The 22,554-nt window shown below is 48.3% G+C and overlaps 1 protein-coding gene across 1 annotated transcript; it reads left to right on the plus strand.

The window, feature by feature from the left end:
* The first annotated feature begins 371 nt into the window (after positions 1-371).
* On the plus strand, positions 372-21,876 carry E2F6 (E2F transcription factor 6). The gene is made up of 7 exons (XM_056124246.1): positions 372-734; positions 9,686-9,740; positions 13,354-13,570; positions 15,330-15,485; positions 17,132-17,246; positions 19,745-19,892; positions 20,703-21,876. The coding sequence occupies exons 1-7, from the start codon at positions 627-629 to the stop codon at positions 20,750-20,752; spliced, it is 849 nt and encodes a 282-aa protein (XP_055980221.1). The 5' UTR covers positions 372-626; the 3' UTR covers positions 20,753-21,876.
* The last annotated feature ends 678 nt before the right edge of the window (positions 21,877-22,554 follow it).

Here is a 22,554-nt window from a genome sequence, read left to right on the forward strand (position 1 = left end):
AAACAATTCCACAGTGACTGGACGACGGACGTGTACAAAGCATCAGCAGCAGGTTGCACGCTCGCAGGGAGCTCTAGAATCAGCTTCCATCCTTTGCTGGGGGCTCAGAATCTCCAGATAGTTGGTGCGCTCAGGAGAGCAGGATTCCCAAGGCAGTTTCCCGGGCTTTCCTCCGCGCGCCTAGTCGGGGTCCGGGTGCCCTGCAAGCCGCCTCGCGCCACGACACCCGCTCGGTGCTCGGGGCTCGCCGCCCTCCGGGCTGTCCCAGCGGCGCGCAGGCGCCGGCCGAGCGCGGCAGCCTGGGGGAGCGCGCGGCGCGCACGCGCATGCGCACGGAGCGCGGGGCCACTGCGCATGCGGGAACATGGCGGGCCCGGTGCCCTGACCCCCGCGCGCTCGCCCCGCTCGCCCACGCGCTGCCCGCATCGTGGGGCCGGGCCGAGTTCGTCGGCGGCCTTGCCCGAGGCGTCGCCCCCGGGAGGCGGCCGCGCGGGGCCCCCCCGTGTGCGGCGGGGTCTGCCCCGGGCGGCGGCGGCGGCGGCGGGTCGGGGGCGGTGCCCGAGCCGGGCGGGAGAAGGCGGGAGAGCCGGCGGGGTGCGAGGGCCGGCGGCGACGGACGCGGCAGCATGAGTCAGCAGCGGCCGGCGCGGAAACTGCCCAGCCTGCTCGTGGACCCGGCGCAGGAGACGGTGCGCCGCCGCTGCCGAGACCCCATCAACGTCGAGGGGCTGCTGGTGAGCAACCCCCCCCCCCCCATCCCCACCGTCCCCGTGCATCCTTCCCCACCCCACTCCCGTCCGCTCCTCTTCCCTGGCCCGAGGTGCTCTGGCCGCGCTGCCCACCGGCCCCGGGCTCTTCAAACTTCTCCCACCGTCTGCCCTACCGACGCCTGGCCCGCCGGCGTGCATGCAGGCGGCCATCCCGGTGCACGAGCTTTCCCGGTGCAGGCGCAGGCGGCCGTCCCGGTGCACTCTGTCCCGGTGCACGCAGCAGTCTCGGTGCACGCTGTCCCGGTGCAGGCGGCAGTCCCCGGCGCAGGCGGCCCCGGTGCACGCAACCGTCCTGGTGCACGAGCTGTTCCGGCGCTGCCGTGCCGGTGCACCGAGCTTTCCCGGTGCACGCGGCTATCCTGGTGCACGAGCTGTTCCGGCACAGGCAGCGGCCGTCCCGGTGCACGCGGCTGTCCCGGTGCAGGCGGCCGTCCCGGTGCAGGCAGCCTTCCCTGTGTACACAGCCGTCCCGGTGCAGGAGCTGGCCCGGTGCGGGCAGCCCCGGCCCCGTCGCATTAGGAGGAACGCGTGGTGCCTTCTCGCCCCGACTCGCCCTCGGTGCTGGTTCTGCAGCATGAGTGCTGCGGCGGCCTCAGTGCTCGGGATTCTCCCGCCTTCCTGCCGCCACTTGCCTCCTCCCCCCACTGCTGCGCCACCCTAGGATTACATTTCCCATGCCGCGACCCACATGCTCCTTGTGGTTGGTCTTTCTGCGAAAGCTGAGTTGCCTCAGTCCCCAGCTCTAGATGGAATCGGTTTCTTGCTCCCCCCCACCCCCCCCATGAATCTAGTTTTACAACCCGCAACCCACACAGATCAATTTCTGTTTTCCTGGCTCTGGCTCAGGGATAACTCCTGGCAGAGCTGGGAGGATCATATGAGGTTTCGGGGGCATAGAACCCTGGGTGGGCCACATGTAAGGCAACCCAGCGCCCTACCCCTTGTGCTGTCACTCAGGCCCCGCCTTAAGTGTGCGGACTGTACCTGGTAACGAAACTCTGTCCGTCCCGGTGAGGACTTGGTCCTCAATAACAGCCCATGAGTTTTAGCCCATGAGTTTTATCTCTGTCAGACCGCACAGTCGTCTGCAGGGTATTCTTGCTTTATGGTTTCCAAGATAGACTTTGGAGATGTTAAGTGACTTGCCCTGTGAACTTAGTTACTTAAAAAAAACCTGGAGCTTAACCTCACACTCCTAATGATTCATCTTGGCTAGTTAAACCATGTGCTGAATTCGTTCCTATCTTCTGAACCAAGAGTCTTAATTCGTGAGCGGTCCCAGCCCTGCATCTCTTATTTTTTTGCCCATCAAGGCTAGCTAGACTTTTTGAAAATACTGTTGGCACCGTCTGGTTCATTTGCTGTCTTCTCACAGCCTCTGCCTTCTGCTGGGAGATCCGGAAGGACAGCAAGGACAATTCCTTTCTCCCAGAGCTCTGATTCTTATAGGTTTCGGTGGCTCTTTTCTCTTCTGTTCTTCTCAGGCTTGATCTCCTTCGGAGACTTTCTTTGACATCCGTTAGACTCATCTGGCCTCTCCCTTTGCTCCTTTTCAAACACCGTTTCCCTTACGTGCCAGTTTTAATCTCTTCTTTCCACGTATTGATGTTGGTTGCGATTCACCCCTCTCGGATCTGTGTCACCAGAGTCCATCTTGAGAATGTGACCAAAACTCTGACCTTCCACTCTGGCAAAACCACTTAATTCAGCGGGCAATATGGGAAGTTAGGCACATTCCTTGGAGTCTGGGGTGTGGTTTCAGTTAATGCCCTAATTACCATGGTCCATGTCTAGATACAGCTCGGAACTTTTCCTCTACCACGACACACCTCTCTTTGGATTTCACACTCAGACATCCAAAACCGGATTAATGATCTTCTTGCTTTAGTAAACAGTAGTCTTCTACTAGTCACTGGGTGTGATTTCGGTTGCACACCTAGTGGTGCTCAGGGCTTACTCCTGACTAAGGGTTCACTCCTGGTGGGGCTCTGGGGACTATATGTGTTGTATCAGGGACTGTTCCAGGGATTGAATCCAGCTTTGCAGTGTGCAAAGCAAGCACCTTCCCTGCTGTGCTGTCTCCAGCCCCTTGCTTTGCGGTTTCTGTCTTCATTCGATATCACTCACCACAGTGCCTGCTTGCATCCACAGTACCATGCTTGCTTTTCCTAACTGATTTCCTCCTGCCCCCCAATTAAACTTAATTAGTGTTCAGCAGCAATGCTTGTCACTTCTCACAGCCACCTGCCTTTCTGATCGTCATCTCTCATTGATCCCGTCTCCGTAACCAGTTTTCCCGCTTCCTTCTGGTCTTGCCTCTGACATTTCTGTGTATTCCCCACATAGTGACTAACCATCGCGGCCTCCTTAAAGTCTATTTCTCACCATGCCCTTTGACATGAAAAATCCATCGGGGTTATCTAGAAGGATCAACAGCCAGCAGCGCTTGTGCGATATGCAGTTGAGGATCGATCCTCGTGCTCCCCCGTGCAAAGTGTGTGTTCCAACCTGTCTGAAAACTGATCCCTCAGGTCTGCCTCAGGTACTCCCCTGGCTTCGCTTCCCAAGCACCCGCACTTACCTGCTGGACAAAACGCGTGGCTGTTTGACACCAGGCACGTTGTTCTGTCTCATTTTTGCATCCCCTGCACATTGAGTGTCTTTCATACGACAAGATTTGGCCCGAAGTTACTATTTACCTAGACAAGAGCTGCCTCTCTGTCAAATAGTTTAAACATCTGTTTCAGTCTTTACAGTTGGTTAATGACTAGAAATCTGTAACGTTGCTGCATGAAGAGTAATTGTGTATTTTGCTGAGTGTTTGATGGGTAAATGACTTGAAAATTGTAGTTTCGGTAGGGTGGAAAATAGTACTGCTTAGAGGTAGAACTTAGAATGTTCCTTGAAAAATGAGGAAAATTTGAATGAGGATAAAGCAGTCACTTTAGAGAAAATACTATACTTTCTTAAAAGCTCTTACAGGGATATTACTCCCTCACACAAGCCTTTGTGGCAAAGAGGCAGCTCTGAAAATAGAAGTTGCTAACTTATTAGGCAGTGCTTACCATTTTAGTCTCCAGAACACCCTCTATTCTTTATAATAGGAAACAAGCAAACAAGAGCTTAAGTACCATAGATCTTTAGAGCTGTGAGATTAAGAAGTCATGATTTATGACCACCCCTCCCTCCCGCCCCCCCCCCCCCCCCCCCCCACAATATGGAGCCTTCATTAATGGGCTGGGTATCAGATAAGTACAGTGGAGGAAAATGGAGGTCATGGAGAGGAACTGTAGTTCCCAAGTACTGGGACTGTCTTGATTAGGCTTCAGAGACAGACTGATTCTGTGCCTAACTTTGCCCTCTGGTTCTGTCCGTCCGTGTGTGTGTGTGGGGGGGGGGGCACATGGTCACATACTCAGTGATGCTCAGGGGTTACTGCTGGCTCTGCACTCAGGGATCACGACTGACAGTGCTCGGAGGACCGTATGGGATGCTGGGGATTGAACTTGGGTTGACCACATGCAAGACAAGTGTCCTTCCCACTGTACTATCAGTCTGGCCCTGATTCTACTTAAATCTTCTCTTCCTTTTTCAAGAGAGATGCTGTCAGCTCGGTTCTTGTTTGCAGCCAGCTTCCTACCCGAAATGCTAATTTGAATGGCCTCTGTCCCGTTCAGTCCTTCTGGCACTGTTCCTGGGGATAAAGTACTCCACAGAACTGCCTGAGCCCCCTCTGAGTCTTGTGTGGCAGCGCCCTAAAGCCTTTCTACATCTGAGGACTGGCACCTGTCCAGCACGACCTCAGGTGGAACCGAGGCAGGAGAATGTAGTTCCCATCCTTTCTGTGCCTGCGCACTCGAGGTGGAAGACCCTTGCTCTGGACCCCAGGCTCCCTCCAGGTGAGCCATCTCTGCCTCGGGCTCCTTGGAATGGTGAGCAACGCTCCTGGAGCATCCTGTGTGGCTCACGCACCTCGTCTCTTCCAAGGGCCTTAGAGTGCAGAGGGCCAGTACCCGGGAAGGCTCTGGAGCATCTTGGATCTTTCTGAGATGGTGCCCACTCACCCTCACCTTCCTCGTTAGCAGCGTGGCTCGTGGATTGGTTTGTTCTCAGGAGTTTTGCTTTCCTTTAGCCTCCGGGAACGCTGGGCGCTTTTGAGAGCCACTTAAGTCCTGGCATCTTTCGTGAACAGCCCTTTTCTCTACTTCCTCTGTCTCACTTTTACTAGGAGCTGCAGGAAGAAAACAGATGCCACTACCGCCCAGTGTGGACAGCTTTTTCCATTCACATGGCCAGCTGGCCTCAGAACTGCACTTGGCAGTGTTGCTGAGCGTGGGCTTGGCATGACAAGGAACCCCTTCATCTGGGTTCTCCCTTTCTTTGGAACCCTGGCATGGGTCCTCAGAGACCAGACTTCTACTCTCAGTTGTAGAAATTTTTGAACAGGCATTTTGGTCATCGGCCCGTGGTCATGTTGAGCGTGACCCTGGGAACTGTATCACTGTCATCCTGTTGTTCATCGATTACCTCGAGCAGGCACCAGTAACGTCTCCTTCATCCTAGCCCTGAGATTTTAGAAAGTGCCACATTCGAGGCTCTTTCCGTGTCAGGAGAATGAGACCCGTCATTGTTACTGGCTTTTGGCATATTGAATACGCCATGGGGAGTTTGCCAGACTCTGCCATGTGAGCAGGATACTTCTGGTAGCCTGCCAGGTTTTCCAGAGTAAGAACTAGATAATAAAATGTTGTGCAGCCGCAAATGCGGCCACACGCTTCCGGGAGCTGGGTTTTGTAGTCTCTGGGTCTTGGCTGTTGATGGGATTATGGGGGGGGGGGGGGGGGTTTGTAATGCCTACAGACTGGAAGATGGGGGATCTGGGTGGAGGAGGCCCAGTCCCAATCCGAGCAGGCTTGGAGAACCCTAGGAACACCCCACAGAATCCCTCCGGGGTCTGCAGGTCACCTTCAGGTGATGGGGTTGCTGGTGATGTACATGCGGTAGGAGTTTACTGTTGGGGGTGTGTTTGGGTGGAGCGTATGTGGCAATTTTTAGCGTAGATGATCAGGCTCCTGTGGGGAGCCCTGTCCACAGCCCCTCCCGCGTCCTTTCCCGTGCAAGGGTCGTGGAGGGTGGGAAGCATGCTTCCCAGAGTGTGCCATGAGGGGGTGCTCGTAGCTCCTGAGGCAACTGGGGGCGGCTCTGATCACGTGGGTCGTTTTCCAGGAGGGCACCAAGTGCTTTTTTTTGGTCTGAAAGAATTTCATCTGCCTCCCTTCGGGCTGGGTATTTGCGAGGGGTTCAGTGCTGAGCTGACCTTTCTTAGATCTGTGTTAGTATGCATGTGTATCTGTGTGTGTGTGTCACTTGCCTGGGGGGGGCGTTGCTCCTGCCAGTGTTCAGGGGAACATGTGATGCCGGGGCTTGAACCTCGGGCCCCACATACAGACAGGTGCACTCTAGCCCTTTGAGTTATTTCCCAGCCACCCATTTACCCCTTTTCTTTTCTTTCTTTTCCCCTTAAGTAGGTCACGCAGTTTTTCTCTTCTCTTCACACACCCCGGGTGTGTTGTGCCCTGTGCCCTGTGCTTGTTCCCCCCCACCCCCTTCCTTATTGATACTGCTGCAGTGATAAGAGCCGCGCAGAGCACTCCTGTTTGCTCTCCTTCACCTGCTGCCTTGCAGAGGGGCTTCTTCACCCTCCCTTCTTGTGTCTGTAAATGCTCAGTGTTTCCTGGTCCTGAGTATTCCCGGTTGAAGTCATCTTTGCCTTCTTTTTTTTTTTTTAATTCACTGGTATTTGTTTGGGTTTGGTTTGGGGGCCACACCCAGCAGTGCTCAGAGGTCAGCGCTCTTGGCTCTGTGCTAGGGGTCACTCCTGGTAGGGCTCAGGGGGTCAGAGACAATGCCGGCGGTCAGACCTGGCTTGAGCAAGCACCTAAACCCCTGTATAACTTGCAGAAGTAGTATGGTTCAGTCTACATGCTCTGCCTCCTGGACAAGTGTCTGTGTACTTTTTTTTACAGAATGAAGGTTTGTGGCTGCCTTCATTGCTGCTATTTTTCTAGCAGCTCAGCTTAGTTGTTTTGTTTTGTTTTAAGCAACACAGCTTTTTAAAACTAAGGTGTGGGCATCATTTAAAAAAATAAAATCTTGACATCTCTCTGGTTCAGAAAGAGAAACAGCAGTAGTTTCTTTCGAAGGACTTAGAAATTCACAGGACTGCTCAGGCTTCACAGTAGCTTGGGAATGGCTGGGAAGTGCCGTCACTGCTCGTTACAGGCTGGAACCGTCCTGGCTCTGAGGGCAGTCTCTTCCCCACTGCATGCCCTCTTCTCTTCCTGTGTGGAGAGAGGCTTTCGTCACCCTTCACTGAACTCGGGGTTCAGATAAGAATAGATAATGTTGGTGGTCTTGAGCCCAGAAGGGACCCCTTTGAGGATAGGGGTGATGACCATGCTGTCCCTGGAATTCTGCAGATGGGTCGGCCTCTGTGGTTTGGTACAAGGATGTTCCTGAGGGGTGACGACAGTTCTTGATGCCTCCAAGATAAAGGAGTGTTTGCCCATTCGATGGACAGAATTAAGTGGAGGCTGCATTTATCATGAAGATGTGAGGAAAAGTCACAGTTTCTGTGCTGCTTAGGCTTAGTTGAGGTTTTATCTCTGTGCCAACCAGCTGGGGAACAGCAGTCTAGCTAAGGAGGGGAGGAGTGAGCATATAGTCCAGGATGACCAGGCGCCCTTTGGAGTATGTGGGGGTAACGTTCACGGTAACGGCAACTGTTGAGAACCGTGGATGCTACTGCAGAGCAGGATCAGACGTCTCCCTCTCGCCTGCATCTGTGTGCTCTGCCCTAGCCACGCCCTGGGTGTACTCTTAGTTAGGGCTGCTGGGATAGCAGGTCAGAGGACCAGATTCCTAAGAAGCGCAACAGCAGACCTTTGTGGACGCAGTAGTTGAGGGTGTGTGTGCGTGCGCAGACCAGAGTGCTGAGGATGAGTCTGTTTCCCGTTCGGGAATTTTGCACTGATAGACTCTTATCTCATCCAGAGGGACCCATAGCAGAAGGCTTGTGTTTAAAAATAGCAGTGGCAGTTGGTTGGACCTGTCTGCCCCGGAGTGTTCTGCTGCCGGGTACACGGGGGCCCGTCCCCCTTGTCAGCAGTGTTTCAGAGCGCCTGACTGCGGGCCTCCCAGCCCAGCTCCGGAGACAGGCAGGCCTTCCCAAGGCTGCTTTGCATGCCCCGGCAGATCTCTGTTTTTCCATTAGATTCTAACAGCTAAATTAATTTTGCAGTAGCGTTCTTGTGTGAGTGGAATTGCTCCAGATCAAAGGAACCTGCTAATAGATGCAATCATGTTGAGCTGGGCGCCTGTCCCTCGACTTCCCCTCCTGGCTTTTGCCTTGTTGCTCTTATTCTCCGAGCCTAAACCGAGAGCCTGACTGTCTCACGTTCTCATGCAGAACTTCGGCGAGTCTTGGCTGCAGTAGCATACAGTATCTCCTCCCTCCCCCGCTTCATGCGACCTGGCTTTTCTGGGCCTCTGTTTCCCTCTCTTGCCCTTCTGCATGCCAGAATGGTTCTGCCAGTTCCACCTCGCTCGCAGGGGTACGGTAATTCCTCCCTTACTTTCACGCCTCCGTTTCCTTTCCTTCCTGCCCCGGGAAATCCTGTCTTTTGCCCTCCCTGATTCAGGCAGCATCTGACCCGCCCTTCTGGGCTCAGCTGTCCCCTTCCCTACGCTTTCTTCTTCTCTGGGGCAACCGCAGTCCAGCTGACCCGTGAGTGTCCCTTTTGGAATTCCCTTGTCCGTCTCATGACAGCCAAGGTGGGGGTTTGTTCCCCTGTGAGTAGGAGCTGACCTTGGTGGCTGCCCGTGTTGTTATATACACATCATCCCACGCAGGGGGCTGATGTGGGCTGCGGCTTGCATGCCTTTCTTTAAAGGTTTATTTTACTTGTTTATAAACTCAGTTCCTAGGTGTTACACATGCCAGGTTACGGAACATTCAGAGCTTCTGAGACACTGGGGAGCCATTGGTACTGGAATTGCTGCTTTTTGTACCGCTCCTGAGCTCCCAGGGTTGGTGACGGCGACCTGGTCATCTTTCATCCTCAGCACCTCAGTCAGCACGCTAATGTCTGCTCGGTGCTAGTTCCCACACGCACGGTCTCCGTTGTCCCCCTTCTCCTCCTCCCTGCTCTTTGCTTCTCTCTTTCCCTACTGCTTCCGTACTTCTGAACGTCCACACCGTTTTGGAACTTTAAATTTTTAGCATTATCAGGTGCAGTTTTAGCTAGAGTAGCTACAAAGACACGCCTTATCTTACTGCTCTTAGTTTTCTGTGCCTTAGTGTACTTTTTACAGAATGAAGGTTTGTGGCCGTCTTGAGTTAAGTCATTCACTGCTGCTGTTTTTTCCAGCAGCTCAGCTTAGGTTTTTTTTTTTTCTCATATATATATAAGCAACAAAGCTTTTTTTAACTTAAGTTATGGGCATCATTTAGAAAAAAATCTTGACATAATGCTCTAGCTCACAGAATACGTTACAGATAGATATTTGGATTTTTTTTCTTTTGTTTTTGTGGTACAAAGAATTGAATCTAGGTCTCACTCATGCATGGCATGTGCTTTATGCTGAACCAGGTCCCTAGCCTGCTACACTGTAGTTGAAACATAGGTTTTATATGCATTTGAAAACCAGCTTCATCACAAAACTTGCTTTACAATGACACTTTATTCCCATGGTCTGGAACCCAGCCTGCAAAATCTTCAAAGTGTGCCCGTTTTTCCCCGTACCCAAATCATTACTCCAAATGGAAGGGAGACACTATCTTATCAATAGAGTGCTGTTCCTTTGCATTATTGATTTTAAATTACTAAATTTCTATATCTTCTTTTTTTTTTCAGCCATCAAAAATAAGAATTAATTTAGAAGATAATGTGCAATATGTGTCCATGAGAAGTAAGTTGATTTGTGAGTAGGCTTTAGATTTTTGTAGTTTGAGCTTTGTGATTTAAACGATTTGCTAGAAATGCACATCCGTTGGCAAGAAACTGAAAATATACTAGTTGAACATTGAAATGTGTTTCGGAATTATAGCTGAAACTCCTGAGGGGGTGGGCTGCATAATGTGCACCAGAGCCACTTTATTCTCGGTTGCTTCGGAAATGCTTGAAAAATGAAAGACTGCTCGAAAGGCTGATTTCTCAGAGTTCTGTGAAAGTGGCCGCGTGTTGCTCTCAGCAGCATCGCAGACCCAGCAGCAGGTACGAGGACAGTCCTCTGCCCTCCTGCCTTCCTCTGAGCCCTTGTTCTTCCACCTCTGACATGGGGCTCAACATGGGTTCCCAATTGCTCTGGTGGCTTTTTGTTGTTGTTGTTTGTAAAAGCTTTTTTGGCCATACTCAGCAATGCTCAGGGGTTACTCTTAGCTCTGCACTCAGGAATCACTCCTGGTGGTGCTCGGGGGACCACATGGGATGCCGGGGATCGAACTCAGGCCGGCTGCACGCAAAGCAAACACGCTTCTCGCTGTACTACTGCTCTGGCCCTTACTCTGGTTCTTCATTCATCCAGAGGTTGTTATGAGAGATGGCCTCCTCCCAGATTTCCCCTTAATTGTGTCCAGATCTCAATGAATAGATATAGTGCCTAGATTTCCACACACAACTCTTTTGTTGTTGTCATTTTTGTCTTTTGTTGGTGGCGGGGGGCACACCCAGCAGTGATCCAGGCTGCACCTGGCTCTCTGCTCAGAGGTCCAGGCAGTGCGGGGAATCAGAACCAGGCGTCCTGAAATGTGGGGCCTGGACTCCAGCCTGCCGAGCCATCTCTCCGGCCCTCACCCCTGATACCAACTCTTTACTTCTTGCCTCTGCCTCTGCCACAGTTTCACGCATAGTTGGTCCCCAAGTTCAGTCAGTTTTACCCCTGGAGTCTTTTCTCTGTGGCTTATGATGGTGTCCCACCATTTCTGGCACGTGTGTGATGCCTGGCTCTGTGTTGTGCTCGTTGTGTGGATGATGGTAACCTTGGCGACAGACGTGAATTATGATAGAGACTGGAGGGAACGTGCAGTGGGGAGGGCGTTTGCCTTGCAACAGCCTACCTGGATCTGGTCCCCAGCACTGCATATGGTCCCCAAGGTTCTGCCAGGACAGATGAGCCCTGAGCTCCACTGACTGTGGACCGGCTTCCTCTTCCCCTCCCCCCTCAGGTGGGGAGCAGAAAAATTCCCAAAAGAATTACACAAATCACAACCATAAACTCTCAAGGAGGTGCTCTGTTACTAATAGAGAACACTGTCTTCTCATCTCTTTTGCTTGTTTGTATTAAATCTGTAAGCCTCTCCCTTAGACGGTAGGAAGATGACGCCCGGGAGCGGGTGTTTGTTGCCCTCTGCGGTCTCTTGACCACCCTCACCTTGCCAGGCTCTCTCGGCTGCTGTTCCATTTTTGAGCCGGTTTCAGGCCCTCTCCTTTGGAGGGAGAGAGCTTCTTCCTGTCCATGCTTCTGGGCTGTGTCCCCCACCTGGTCCCACTCGCAGCCTCTCCTGCTCCATGAGGGGGCTGCAAGCCTTCATCTTCTCCAGCAGCCTGGAGGACCTGCCTTTGGGCACCGTGAGCGTCGCTTCCTTTTTAATCATGCTTGTATCCCTTCCGACATCATCATTAAGTACTTGTTTCCATAAAGTGGATAATACCATCTGGCTGGATTTATCCCTGGGCTTACAAGTCTACTTTTCTCTGCTTCTAATTAAGAATAAAGCTCACTGACACTGTCCTCCCGTTGTTCATGGATTTGCTCGAGCGGGCCCAGTAACGTCTCCACTGGAGACTTTGTTGTTACTGTGTTTGGCATATCGAATACGTCACGGGGAGCTTGCCAGGCCCTGCCGTGCGGGCAAGATACTCTCGGTAGCTTGCCGGGCTCTCCGAGAGGGGCGGAGGAATCGAACTCGGGTCGGCCATGTTGGCTGCGTGCAAGGCAAACGCCCTACCGCTGTGCTAAACCCTGTTGACCATTATCATAGGCAGAGTCTCACCAGAGAGGACATTTAAGCTATGAATTATAAGCTTCTATTCTTGGAGTAGTCGCCAGTGGTCTTTGTGCCGAGAGGCTCTTGATAAGGATGTTTCTGAATGGAGGTAGGGTGAAATTTTCTTCTGAAGCCTATGAAGGGTGGTGTGCTGTGGGAGTAGAAAATAAAAGAAGTTGTACATGTCCCCCAGGAAGACAGCTATGTTATTTGTAAAAATTATCTTCTTTACACACCTAACCATAGAATGATTTTATTGATCACATTGGAAAGGCCCCTCCCCCCATCCCCCAGTGTGCTAAGGTAGAAGAGTTCCTCCTGCATTTGTATAATTGATAGATTTCACGACCTAGGTCACAGACTCAGCAGTCCATATATGTAGGCCTTTAAAATCGCTGTTCTACATTTTAGACTTTATTTAAAAGAAATAAAGATGTACCTACAACTTCAGATAAGAGGCTAAAGCCATAGTACACCAGGTAGGATGCTTGTCTTGCTCCTGGCCAATCTGGCTTTGATCTGTGGTTTATGGTCTCCCGCGCACCATCAGGAGTGATTCCTGAGCACAGAGCCAGAAGTGATAGCTGAGCATTGCTGGGTGTGGAACAAAAAGCAGAAACAAATCAAAAAAAAGAAAGAACGTGCAAAATAATGAAGTTTGGAGATTCTGTCCAATATGGGGACATAAATATTCCCTGCAGTCATTTAAACTATGTTGAAGTACTTGTTTTAGCAAGTCAGGATGTTTACAATATTGAGTAAAACAGCATGTTACAAAATGATACGATCTTATTTTTGTTTTCCAAAAGTACTTAACAGACTGATATGTGTTTATCTGTGTGTAGATGCAGATAAAGAATGTATGACAGACCAAGAACGTTTTCCAAAACTTTCATCACCAGGGTTACTCTCTGGAAACCTTATAAACATTTTTTACAAAGGTTCCTTTGTCCTGACCAGGATGTGGGTTAGTGATGAGCGAACTTATCTTGCATGTGTCACTTACCTTGCATGTGTAAAGTCTTGGGTTTGATTCTGGCACCATATGATCCCCAGAGCACTTCCAGGAGTGACCCATGTACCATGATCACGTATGACCTAAGAAGGGGGGGAAAAAATCAAGTGTCTATCCTTGCTTTCTGAAGGAAGCATTTCTTAACTCAGGCCGAATAAGGAATTAATGTTTTGAACCACTTGTTAGTTCTGTCCTTAAGAATGATCTGGATTCAAAGGCAAACTCATCCCTTTATATCTGCTGAAGTGTAGTAGACTCCTAAAGATTCACCTGTTTGGTGGAAGTGTATTTTAAGTATTCTTTTATTCATTTAAGAGTAAAGCCACCTCTGTTAATCTGGGATAGGATAATGTTTTTTTATACAATTTGAAAATTGTAGTTCAAAAAATTCAGCTCTAGACTTATTACTGTAGAATTATTACTGCTATTCACACTTCCTAGTCAAGAAGTAGTAAGTGATCTTCTCATGATTCAGGGGAAAAAGTTAAAATTTTACAAATGTGTCTGTTTTCATTTCTCAGAAGCTCTTAAAGTGAAGAGACCTCGTTTTGATGTATCGCTGGTGTATTTAACTCGGAAATTTATGGATCTCGTCAGATCTGCCCCTGGGGGCATTCTGGACCTAAACAAGGTGGCGACCAAGCTGGGGGTGCGAAAGCGAAGAGTGTATGACATCACCAACGTCTTGGATGGCATCGAGCTGGTCGAAAAGAAATCCAAGAATCACATTCGATGGATGTGAGTCGGTTTCAAGTTTTCATAACATTTTCCCCCCCGGACAAAGTGACAGAGCCATACTTGAGCTCAATGCTTTGACTCTATAAAACATGGTTAAATGTGGCCTCTTATTAGCATTTCTGTAAGATTTTCTTGCACTGTTCCAAAATGTATCAATAGTCATGTGTTGGTATCTTCCTCTTAGGATGAGATTAGAGTCGTAGGTGTAGGATATTAATATTCCATGGAATTGTGCCTGGGGTGGGATGGGCAACAACCAGTAGTGCTCAGGGCCTCTGCACTCAGGAGTGACCCCTGACAGGGCTTGTGGGACCATGTGCAGTGCTAGGAATCAAACTGGGCTGGGCCACAGGCAAGGCAAGTTCCTTAGCTTCTATACCATCTTCCTGGCCTGGAGTTAAGATTTAAAATTTTTCTTTCCAGGTGCATAAGAAAAGACTATCTGATCGATAAGCGTTTTTATAAAAGTCTTTCCTTCAGTCCAGTTGATTCTTGTTATTTGGTTAAATCAGATAAAACAGTAGTTCTTGCAGAGAAAGACCGTATAATACACACTCCGGGGCCTTCCAACTCAGGAAGTACAGTCAGCGATTCTGAGGGCACACCGAACTCTGCATTCTCATCATGTACCCAGATGACTATGGTGCAGTTCAGCGGAGGGTCCTGCTTCACCTTATGACCCTGAATGTAGGGGAGGGCAGTGGATCCAGTGTCTAATAGGCAGTTGCTGAAGATTAGTAGGTCATAAGGGAAGTGTCCAATGAAGGAGGACTTTATGATACAGATGATGAGAAACAGATACGTGGAGGCAGGAGGTACTTGCATAAGAGAGCTGATAAAGTAAGCCAGCATTTGGGGTCAGTAAGAAACAGCTCCAAGAAAACAAAAAGTCTACTACCAATAAAGATTATAATATGAAGCCAGAGCAACGATACTGCAGGGAGGGCATTTGCCTTGCATGTGGTCAACCTGGGTTTGATCCCCAGTATCCCAAATGGTCCTCCAAGCACCATGAGGAGTAATTTCTGAGTGGAAAGCCAGGAGTAACCCCTGAATATTGCTGGATGTGGCCCCCCCTCAAAAAAATCAAAAACCCCAAAGATTAGAAAAATGTCCAAGCAGTTTAGGTGAGACATTCTTAAAGGAGGTCATCTTTTCAATAGCACACAAATACAGATGGAAATCACATTTAACGTGTTTAATAAATGACACTAAAACAATACTGTAGAGATTAAATTCCATTCCACATCATTAGCTTTAAAGGGTTACAACCTTTTCTCTCTTTTCCATAACGATTGAAGGTAATGGCTTTCAGATCAGTTTTTGCTCGTCTTTATATTGGGGAGGGGACAAGAATAATTACAGCAAATCGATCTTTTAAGGATAACAAACATTAACATTCAGATTGTGTACAATAGGGGAAATGCTCAGCTTTAGCAGTGAAATTATCGTGTAATCAATGTCTTATTTTTCACACTTAAAAATTACTCTTGATCAAAAGCTGTGTAAGTCAGCTGGACCTCATATGAGGCACTGACTCTTAGTTGTTACACTTCATAAAAGTCTCTCTGCTTCTACTTTCCCTGGAAAGATAATGTGCTTTTGTTACTGAATGGGGGCAGAAGCACTTCGTGTCCAGGAAGAATGATGATGATGATGATGATGATGATGAAGGAGGACAAGTTCTGGTAACCTAACTTGTACTATGTTGTCATTTTCTTGTTACTGATGGTGATCTTTGAATACTTTTCTTTTAAAGAGGGTCCGACCTGAACAATTTTGGAGCAGTGCCCCAACAAAAGAAGCTACAGGAAGAGCTTTCCGACTTGTCAGCGATGGAGGATGCTCTGGATGACTTGATCAAAGACTGTGCTCAGCAGTTGTTTGAGTTAACAGATGACAAAGAAAATGAAAGATATCCTTTACCCTTTAAAGAAGTTTTCTTCTTCCGGAACAAGTTACTTTAAATAGTCAAGTCAGCCTGGGGATTTAGTTACCAAAGGTCCAGAATTAGGGCTGGAGAAATAGTACAGGGTTAAGACACTTGCCTTGTGTGTGGCCAACTCTGCTTTGATTCCCAGAATCCTTTTGCCCGCTGAGCACAGAGGTGGGAGTAGCCCCTGAGCACTATTGGGTGTGACCCAAACCTTGGTTATCCTGTCTGTTGTCCTGTCGTTCCCTACCCATCATCCTCCCCAAAGATAAAAAATTAGCCTATTAGAAGTTAAACGGAAGGTTAAAGATGCACATATACAATTGATACATTCTTTATCTTTGGTGGTTATTTGGATTCAGCCACCCGAGTAAAGCAGTAAAATACCACAGTTACTACTCGCATTTAAGATTCTAATGAACTGCATTCTAGTCTGTGCTAATGTTGCTGCCTCTTAACACGTACCTGAAGTCTAGTGAACTGAAGCTTCCTCGGCGGGCATTTGTCCAGAAGGAGGCTCTAAACCAGGGTCTTTAAACCAGTGTTTCTCAGGCAGGAGCTGTCTGGCCTCTTATGGGCTCCTGGGTATTCCAAGAGCCAGGGAGCAGGTGAGAAATCACATACACGGGGTGGGGAGGGGGGCTGCCGGAGGAAGGGAGGGCGCAAGGGGGCCTTGGTTGGAAGCAGGTTGAGAAACACGGTCTTAAACCAGTCTGCTGTGCTCCCCTTGTCACGTCTTTGTGGTGTGTCAAGCTCCTGTTTTCTCCTTACAATTATTAGGAAATAGATGGTACTGTCACTGCAGCCAGTCAAAACGTAGGGTGAAACAAACAAACGAATCTCAGGGGCTGGAGGGAAGGCTCGTGAGGTGTTGTCCTTAAACGCAGCCGACGTGGGTTCAGCCCTCGCTCACTCACTGCCCATGGTCCCTCGAGCCCCACCAGGGGAAGGCCCTAAGCACCAGGTGTGGCACAACACCTCCCACCTCCTCCCCCCCCCCCCGCCCCACACCCCAATTTAATTCTGCATAAACTCAGTAAGTGGTATAATTGGTAACATTTAATGCAACGCCAAGGAAGATGTGAAATATTTAGGTGATGAAATGAAAAAGAATTTTGAATAAGGGAATACCCATGAGTACATGACAGAAATGGAACTGCTGGAAAAAAAAATGTATTCTCTGTTACTTCTACCATTTACAGATTGTATCTGTCTTTCGCTATAGGACATTCTCACCAAAATGCTGGCCAGTTTTTTTCTTAAGTTCCTATAATAAGTTCTGCTCATCGGTAGGGAAGAGGGGGCGTGCAGGAAGGATTTTGACTGAATGCTTTCCTCTAGGGATTGTCATAATCACAGACAGACAGTTGAAATAAAAGGGGGCCAGAGCAACAGTACAGCAGGTAGGGGGCCTTTGACTTGAACACGACCGTAAAGTGAGTTATAAGTACAAAACGTCTTTATCAACTTTAAGGTTAGTGAAATTAGAGCGTTATATGAGATACGTTTTACTGGCAGAATTTCTAGTGAGTTTGTATCCCACGAAAACTGACGCTGGTCTATCAGCTGTCTTCCATTTTTAAAAATACTACTTCTCTAATGACCGGAATTCCTTGACTGAGTTTTACACTAGCGTACGTGACATACCAAGATATTCATAGTATTCAGGCTTTTCATGAGCAGATTGTCATTGCAGTGAAAGCGCCAGAAGAAACCAGATTGGATGTTCCAGCACCCAGAGAAGTAGGTATCGTAGGTATTCCAGTATTTTAAGTTTGGGGGGGCAGTGGGCCAACACTTATCACTGCCTCATTTCAGCGGCTGTAACTTATTCATTAGGTACGTGTACTCCTCAGGGCACTTTGTACATTTTAACTTGTTCTTGACACAAATGAAAGAAATCAAAGGGTGTGTGTGTGTGTGTGTGTGTGTGTGTGTGTGTGTGTGTGTGTGTGTGTTTTAATTGTACTACTGTGAGATAGCCCCTTACAGAGCTGTTCATGATTAGGTTTCAGTCATACAGTGTTCCAACAACCATTCCTGTATCATTGTACATTTCCCAGCACCAGTGTCCCCAGTTTCCCTCCCCCCGCCGAGAACTCACCTTTACCTGTTTATAGTTGAGGAACCTGCAGCACAGATAGATGAATTAACGTTTTTATTCTCACAGTAAATGACAGCCCCAGAATTCACACCCAGGTGGTTTGACATCGGAATCTTCTTAACTGTGATACTATCGTTATTTCTTCATGGCCTGTCTTAATATTTAAAAAGTAAGGTTTGGGCTCATTTAAGACTCTGTAAGTAGTTAACTCATAACCACACTTCAGAAGCTAGTCAGATATAACACTAAATTCTGCTTTTAAGATGGAAAGCAGAACTGTGTTATAAATCGAAAAGAATCCTTTGAGTATGGAAAAGTTCCCCCCACCCACCTCCCCAGCAGTGCTCAGACCTTTGATGCTTGGGGAGGTGGTGCTGCCTGGGCCCTCGGTGCCCACAGGACCCCCCAGATGGGGAACCCTGTCCTGCAGGCCCACCTGTGCACAGCGGAGTCTGTCTTGCGCTTGCCTTCCTGTGACTGGTTTGTCTGCTGAGGGGGAAGAATCAGTTCTCATCGCCGCCTTGCCTCTCCGTAGTGAGGACTTGGTCTGCTTGACCAAGTTGCGAATGAATTGATTAAATAATTAATTGCTGATATTGTGAATCGATCCCGGAACAGCTTGCTTAGCTTCTCAGTTGCACTCAAATATTCCAGTCAACACTCAAATTGTGACTTCTTAGTGATATTTGCAAGAGGTCTTGGATTTTGATTAAGGGTTTATTTTTTTTAAATCACTATTAATCTTCCAACTCACCCTTACTTGGGGATCCCACAGTCTGGTCCATTAGACATGACTAATAGGCTTGGGGTTTCCCCTTAAGCTATGTTTGGAGAGTTCAGCTGTCAGACTGATGGCAGAATCTTGCCCAGCCTTTGCTCAGGGCTCCAGACTTCCCTCAGAGACCCACTTCGAAAGCCCACCTGTGTATCGCCCACACGGCCTTTTCTCAGCACATCTGGCCTGCTGAATTCCTGGGACTGGTTCTTTGTGGCTCGTAGCTGCGGGTCCAGCTGTTGAACTGCTAATCAGGCTGTTGGCTTTTCTTCAGTGGTAGCGTTGTATAGTGACAGAGATGGTGTGGCCTGCACGGCCAGAAGGATTTACTGTCTCTCTCACTCCACAAGATGTTTGCCAACCCCGAGGTTAGTGGGTTTTGAAGAAGCCTGCAACTTGACCAGTTCTGAGCATAACATGGCTTGTTGTCTTGCGTTGGAATGTGTGGGTTGTTTGAGTGGTACTGTTCAAAGTGTACCTGTCCTGGCATCTAGAAACTGGGGCATGAAATTGAATGGCAGTTAGAAAAAGAAGAAAATAGACTTTATGTCATAATGAACCTGCTCTCGATGAAAACAAATGTTGGAATTTTGTTTTCATTTTTGAGCTACCTGGGGGATGCTCAGGGCTTGCTCCTGGCTTTGCTTGGGGACTGTGTGGGGTGCCTGGGATTGAACCCAAGACAGCCTCGAGCAGGGCAAATGCCTTCCCCACTATGTACTGTGTCTGGCCCCAGCAGAGAAATTTCTTCTAACTAGAGCATTAGAATTCTCAGCAGAAGCACCCAATTCCCTGATACCTTAGGGGAAAAGTGTGTTTGATTTAATTCAAAGTAAAAGCTTCGTAAAAAAAGAATGTAAATCTCATGATTATGTTTCATGCAATTCTGAATTTTTTTTTGTTTTCAGTCAGAAAGTATATTTTGTCTTGCTCTCATCCTCTTTATCTTATTTTCAAATTAAAGAATAGCCCCTTCAGTTAGCGCCGGGCTCCTAATCCCTGGGGCCTCTGAGTACTTTGGATTTCTCTTGTCATCAGAATGCTGTTTCTGACTCCTGTGTACAGTTTTCTTGAGGAGATCAACCCTCGAGTAGACAAGAGATGGACTTGTGAGCGCGACAGTGTCCCCGCGATGGCTCTGAAGCTTTTGCTGACCCACTGGTTGTTTGAACTCTGTGCCCTGTCTGATAGTTCACTGTGACTAAAGCTGAGAGCATGCTTCTCAAAATTATGAGAGGCACAGAAAGCTTAAATGTTCAGAAATGTCCCCGAAACATCTAGAGTGTTAGTACGTAAAAAAAAAAAAAAAAAGCAAATACTCAATGAAATCTCGCATCTTGATGTTTTATGTGTCTCTGCTAGGACTCTATTACAGTGCATATAAGGAGCACCAAGGGACCTATTGATGTTTATTTATGTGAAGTGGAGCAGGATCACTCAAATAATAAAACATCAGAAGGTGCAAAGGCCTCCTCTTCTAAAAGCAAACACCCAGAACAGCCAGGTAAAGGTAAACATGCCAGATTTGTTTTAGGAAAATGTAAGATTCTAATGATACAGATATATATATATATGCATATATGATATATACTTTTACTCATTTTTAACATCACTATTTTTATTACTGTTCTACCCAGGAGAAGAAGTTTTTGTTTTTGTTTTTGTTTTTCAATTAAGGTACTTGGGCTGGAGCAATTGTACAGCAGGTAGGGCACTTGCCTGGCATGTTGCCAATCCAGTTCCAGACCCAGCATCCCATATGGCCCCTTGAGCACTGCCAGGAGTATGACCTGAGCACTGCTGGATGTAGCTCAAAAACAAAACAAAAATTTAAATCAAGGTACTTTGTACTATAGTTTAAGATGTTTCTTACAGGGGCTGGAGCAGTAGTACAGGAGGTAAGAGCATTTGCCTTGCCCGCGGCCCACCTGGGTTCAATACCCAGCATCCCATATGGTCCCCCGAGTATCACCGGGTGTGACCCAAAAAGCAAAAAATAAATAACTTTACAGTTAAAAGTCCATGTCGTTTTGATATCAGTGGGAACTTAGTGTTTTAGCTGTGGCTGGTTCTGAACTTTGCATGGGGAAGGTGGGCTGTTGTCTCTGAGCTGTGTTCCTGCTAGATCTTTTGAATTCCAGTTTTGTTATGAGGCTTAAAACAGTAGCCTCAAACCACTGAAAATAAGAATATGCTTCCCGACCAGGGATCTTCTTTTTTTTTTTTTTTTGGAGCACTAGAAACGTATTTTTTCTTGTATCTGCCTTTCAGGTCCCCCACTTAAGAGAATTTCTCTCATTTTATTTTTTTTTTTTTCCAGAAGAAAATCCCCCACAGCAAAGTGAAGAGTTGCTTGAAGTGAGCACCTGATCACGATTCAGAATTCCTGTCTTGGGTTTTCTTTGGATGCCCTTCATGGATGAATTATGCGTCAGATTTCATTCTAGGAGCAATAACTCATCCGTGCCATTTCCTCGCTCTCAGTTAGCCGCAGTGTCGAGGCCAGTGGTAGCTTTGAGTGGCTCGCTGCTTAGATGACGGGATAATTATGGTTCCCACAATTGAAAACGAACTCTTGTGTGCCTGTTCACTGCTTTCTGTCTGTGAACCGGACCTTTAGCCTGCTGAAATAACTGCATCACAGAGTATCACTAAAGTAGACAGTTCTTCTTGGACCCGACCCTTTCCCTGGAAGATCATGTGTCATTATCACAAGAGAAATTGCCTTATACAGGCTCCTGCCTGGCATCCGTGACTGTGATTGGTGGCTGAACGCGTGCAGCTCGATGTGATGTCTTTGTATATATCTGTATAATGTCTAGATTGCTTAAGAGACATCTAATTGAAGCTTCACCATTGTATAGCCAAAATAATGTATATAAGGAGAGTAAGAAATTCTCTAATTTCTGTGGTATCTATAACTTATTAGAATCCTCTGCAGGAGGGTTAGAGGAGAATTTTTCCCCCCAGACTTCTACATGTAGAAGGATCTTAGCTGCGTCCTACATCCAGCGTCCGTGGACTAAATCAGGATGGTTCCCAGTGCTCACATTAGATTTCAGGCTTTCTGCAGTTACTGTTTCCAAGCAGACTGGTGGCCTGCCTCAAGGGGGCAGATACAGAAATGTCATCAGGGAATGACTTCATTCATTGAAAGACGTGGATTCAGTCACGGTGGAAAATGGAAGCTATTTTTATCTTTTTGCAAGCAGATTTTGTAAACATGTTTCTGTATGCAGCCTTTGCTTTCTGAATGGGGTTTACTCTTAATACCCGGCCCTCTCTCCAGCTCTAGCCCCGCATTTCCCAGTACCTGGCTCTCTCTACCTCATTGGGTAAGTCATTTACCACTCTGTGCCTCAGTTTACTCAGTAGTTTACCATTAGACTGTGAGCTCCTTGAGAGACTGTGTCTTAATCATTGTTATACCCAGCGCCTTGCACCATGCCTGGCACGTTGAGAAGTGCTCAATAAATGTTGAAACAAACCAGTGAGTGAGCGAGTGGATTGTAAAATTAAGTCGCTCACACTTAACCTGCCTCCCCCATCGGTTTCTTGCGGCTATCATTCAGATCCACATTGCAGACCTCTCTTACTCTCAAAGAACACTTCGAAGCAACTTGAAATGAGGTATTAAGGGATTAAAGCACACAACACACACAACACACACACACACACTAATCCTGGGAGGATTGACAACAAAAAAATAAAATGGGTCAAAATCTAAATTTTGAAAAGGGTCTTACTGGCAGCTGCTGACATACATGCTCTGTGTCATGAGCCTTGGGGTCTCCGTCCAGGTCCTGCTGTTGCATAGGATGCCGCAACAGCTCGGTGGTCGGCAGGGCACAGCATTGGATGAGGAGTGGGGCAGCCCGGCTGTGTAGATAAGGTGGAAAGAGGGCAGAGAATTGCTGGGAGGTGCTTCACGGCCCAGTGCAGGTCGCTGACCAGGTGGTGGAGAGTAGGTTCTGAGTGGAGTGTCCTCAGTCTGGTGTGAAGGCGACTCACCTGGCGAGAGGGGGAGGGCTGGGAGAAACACCTGCCTTTTTAGTTTTCTTCCCTGTCTTTGTATTTTAAAGGGAAATACAGAAGAAAATGTCTTCGTGGGAACGCGGGGGGCAGTGGAAGGAGGCAGTGATGTCGGTGGGCCCCACGGGTGACTTATGTGA

Source organism: Sorex fumeus, unplaced genomic scaffold (assembly GCF_029834395.1).
Source record: "Sorex fumeus unplaced genomic scaffold, SorFum_2.1 ptg000006l, whole genome shotgun sequence".
Classification (NCBI taxonomy): Eukaryota; Metazoa; Chordata; class Mammalia; order Eulipotyphla; family Soricidae; genus Sorex; species Sorex fumeus.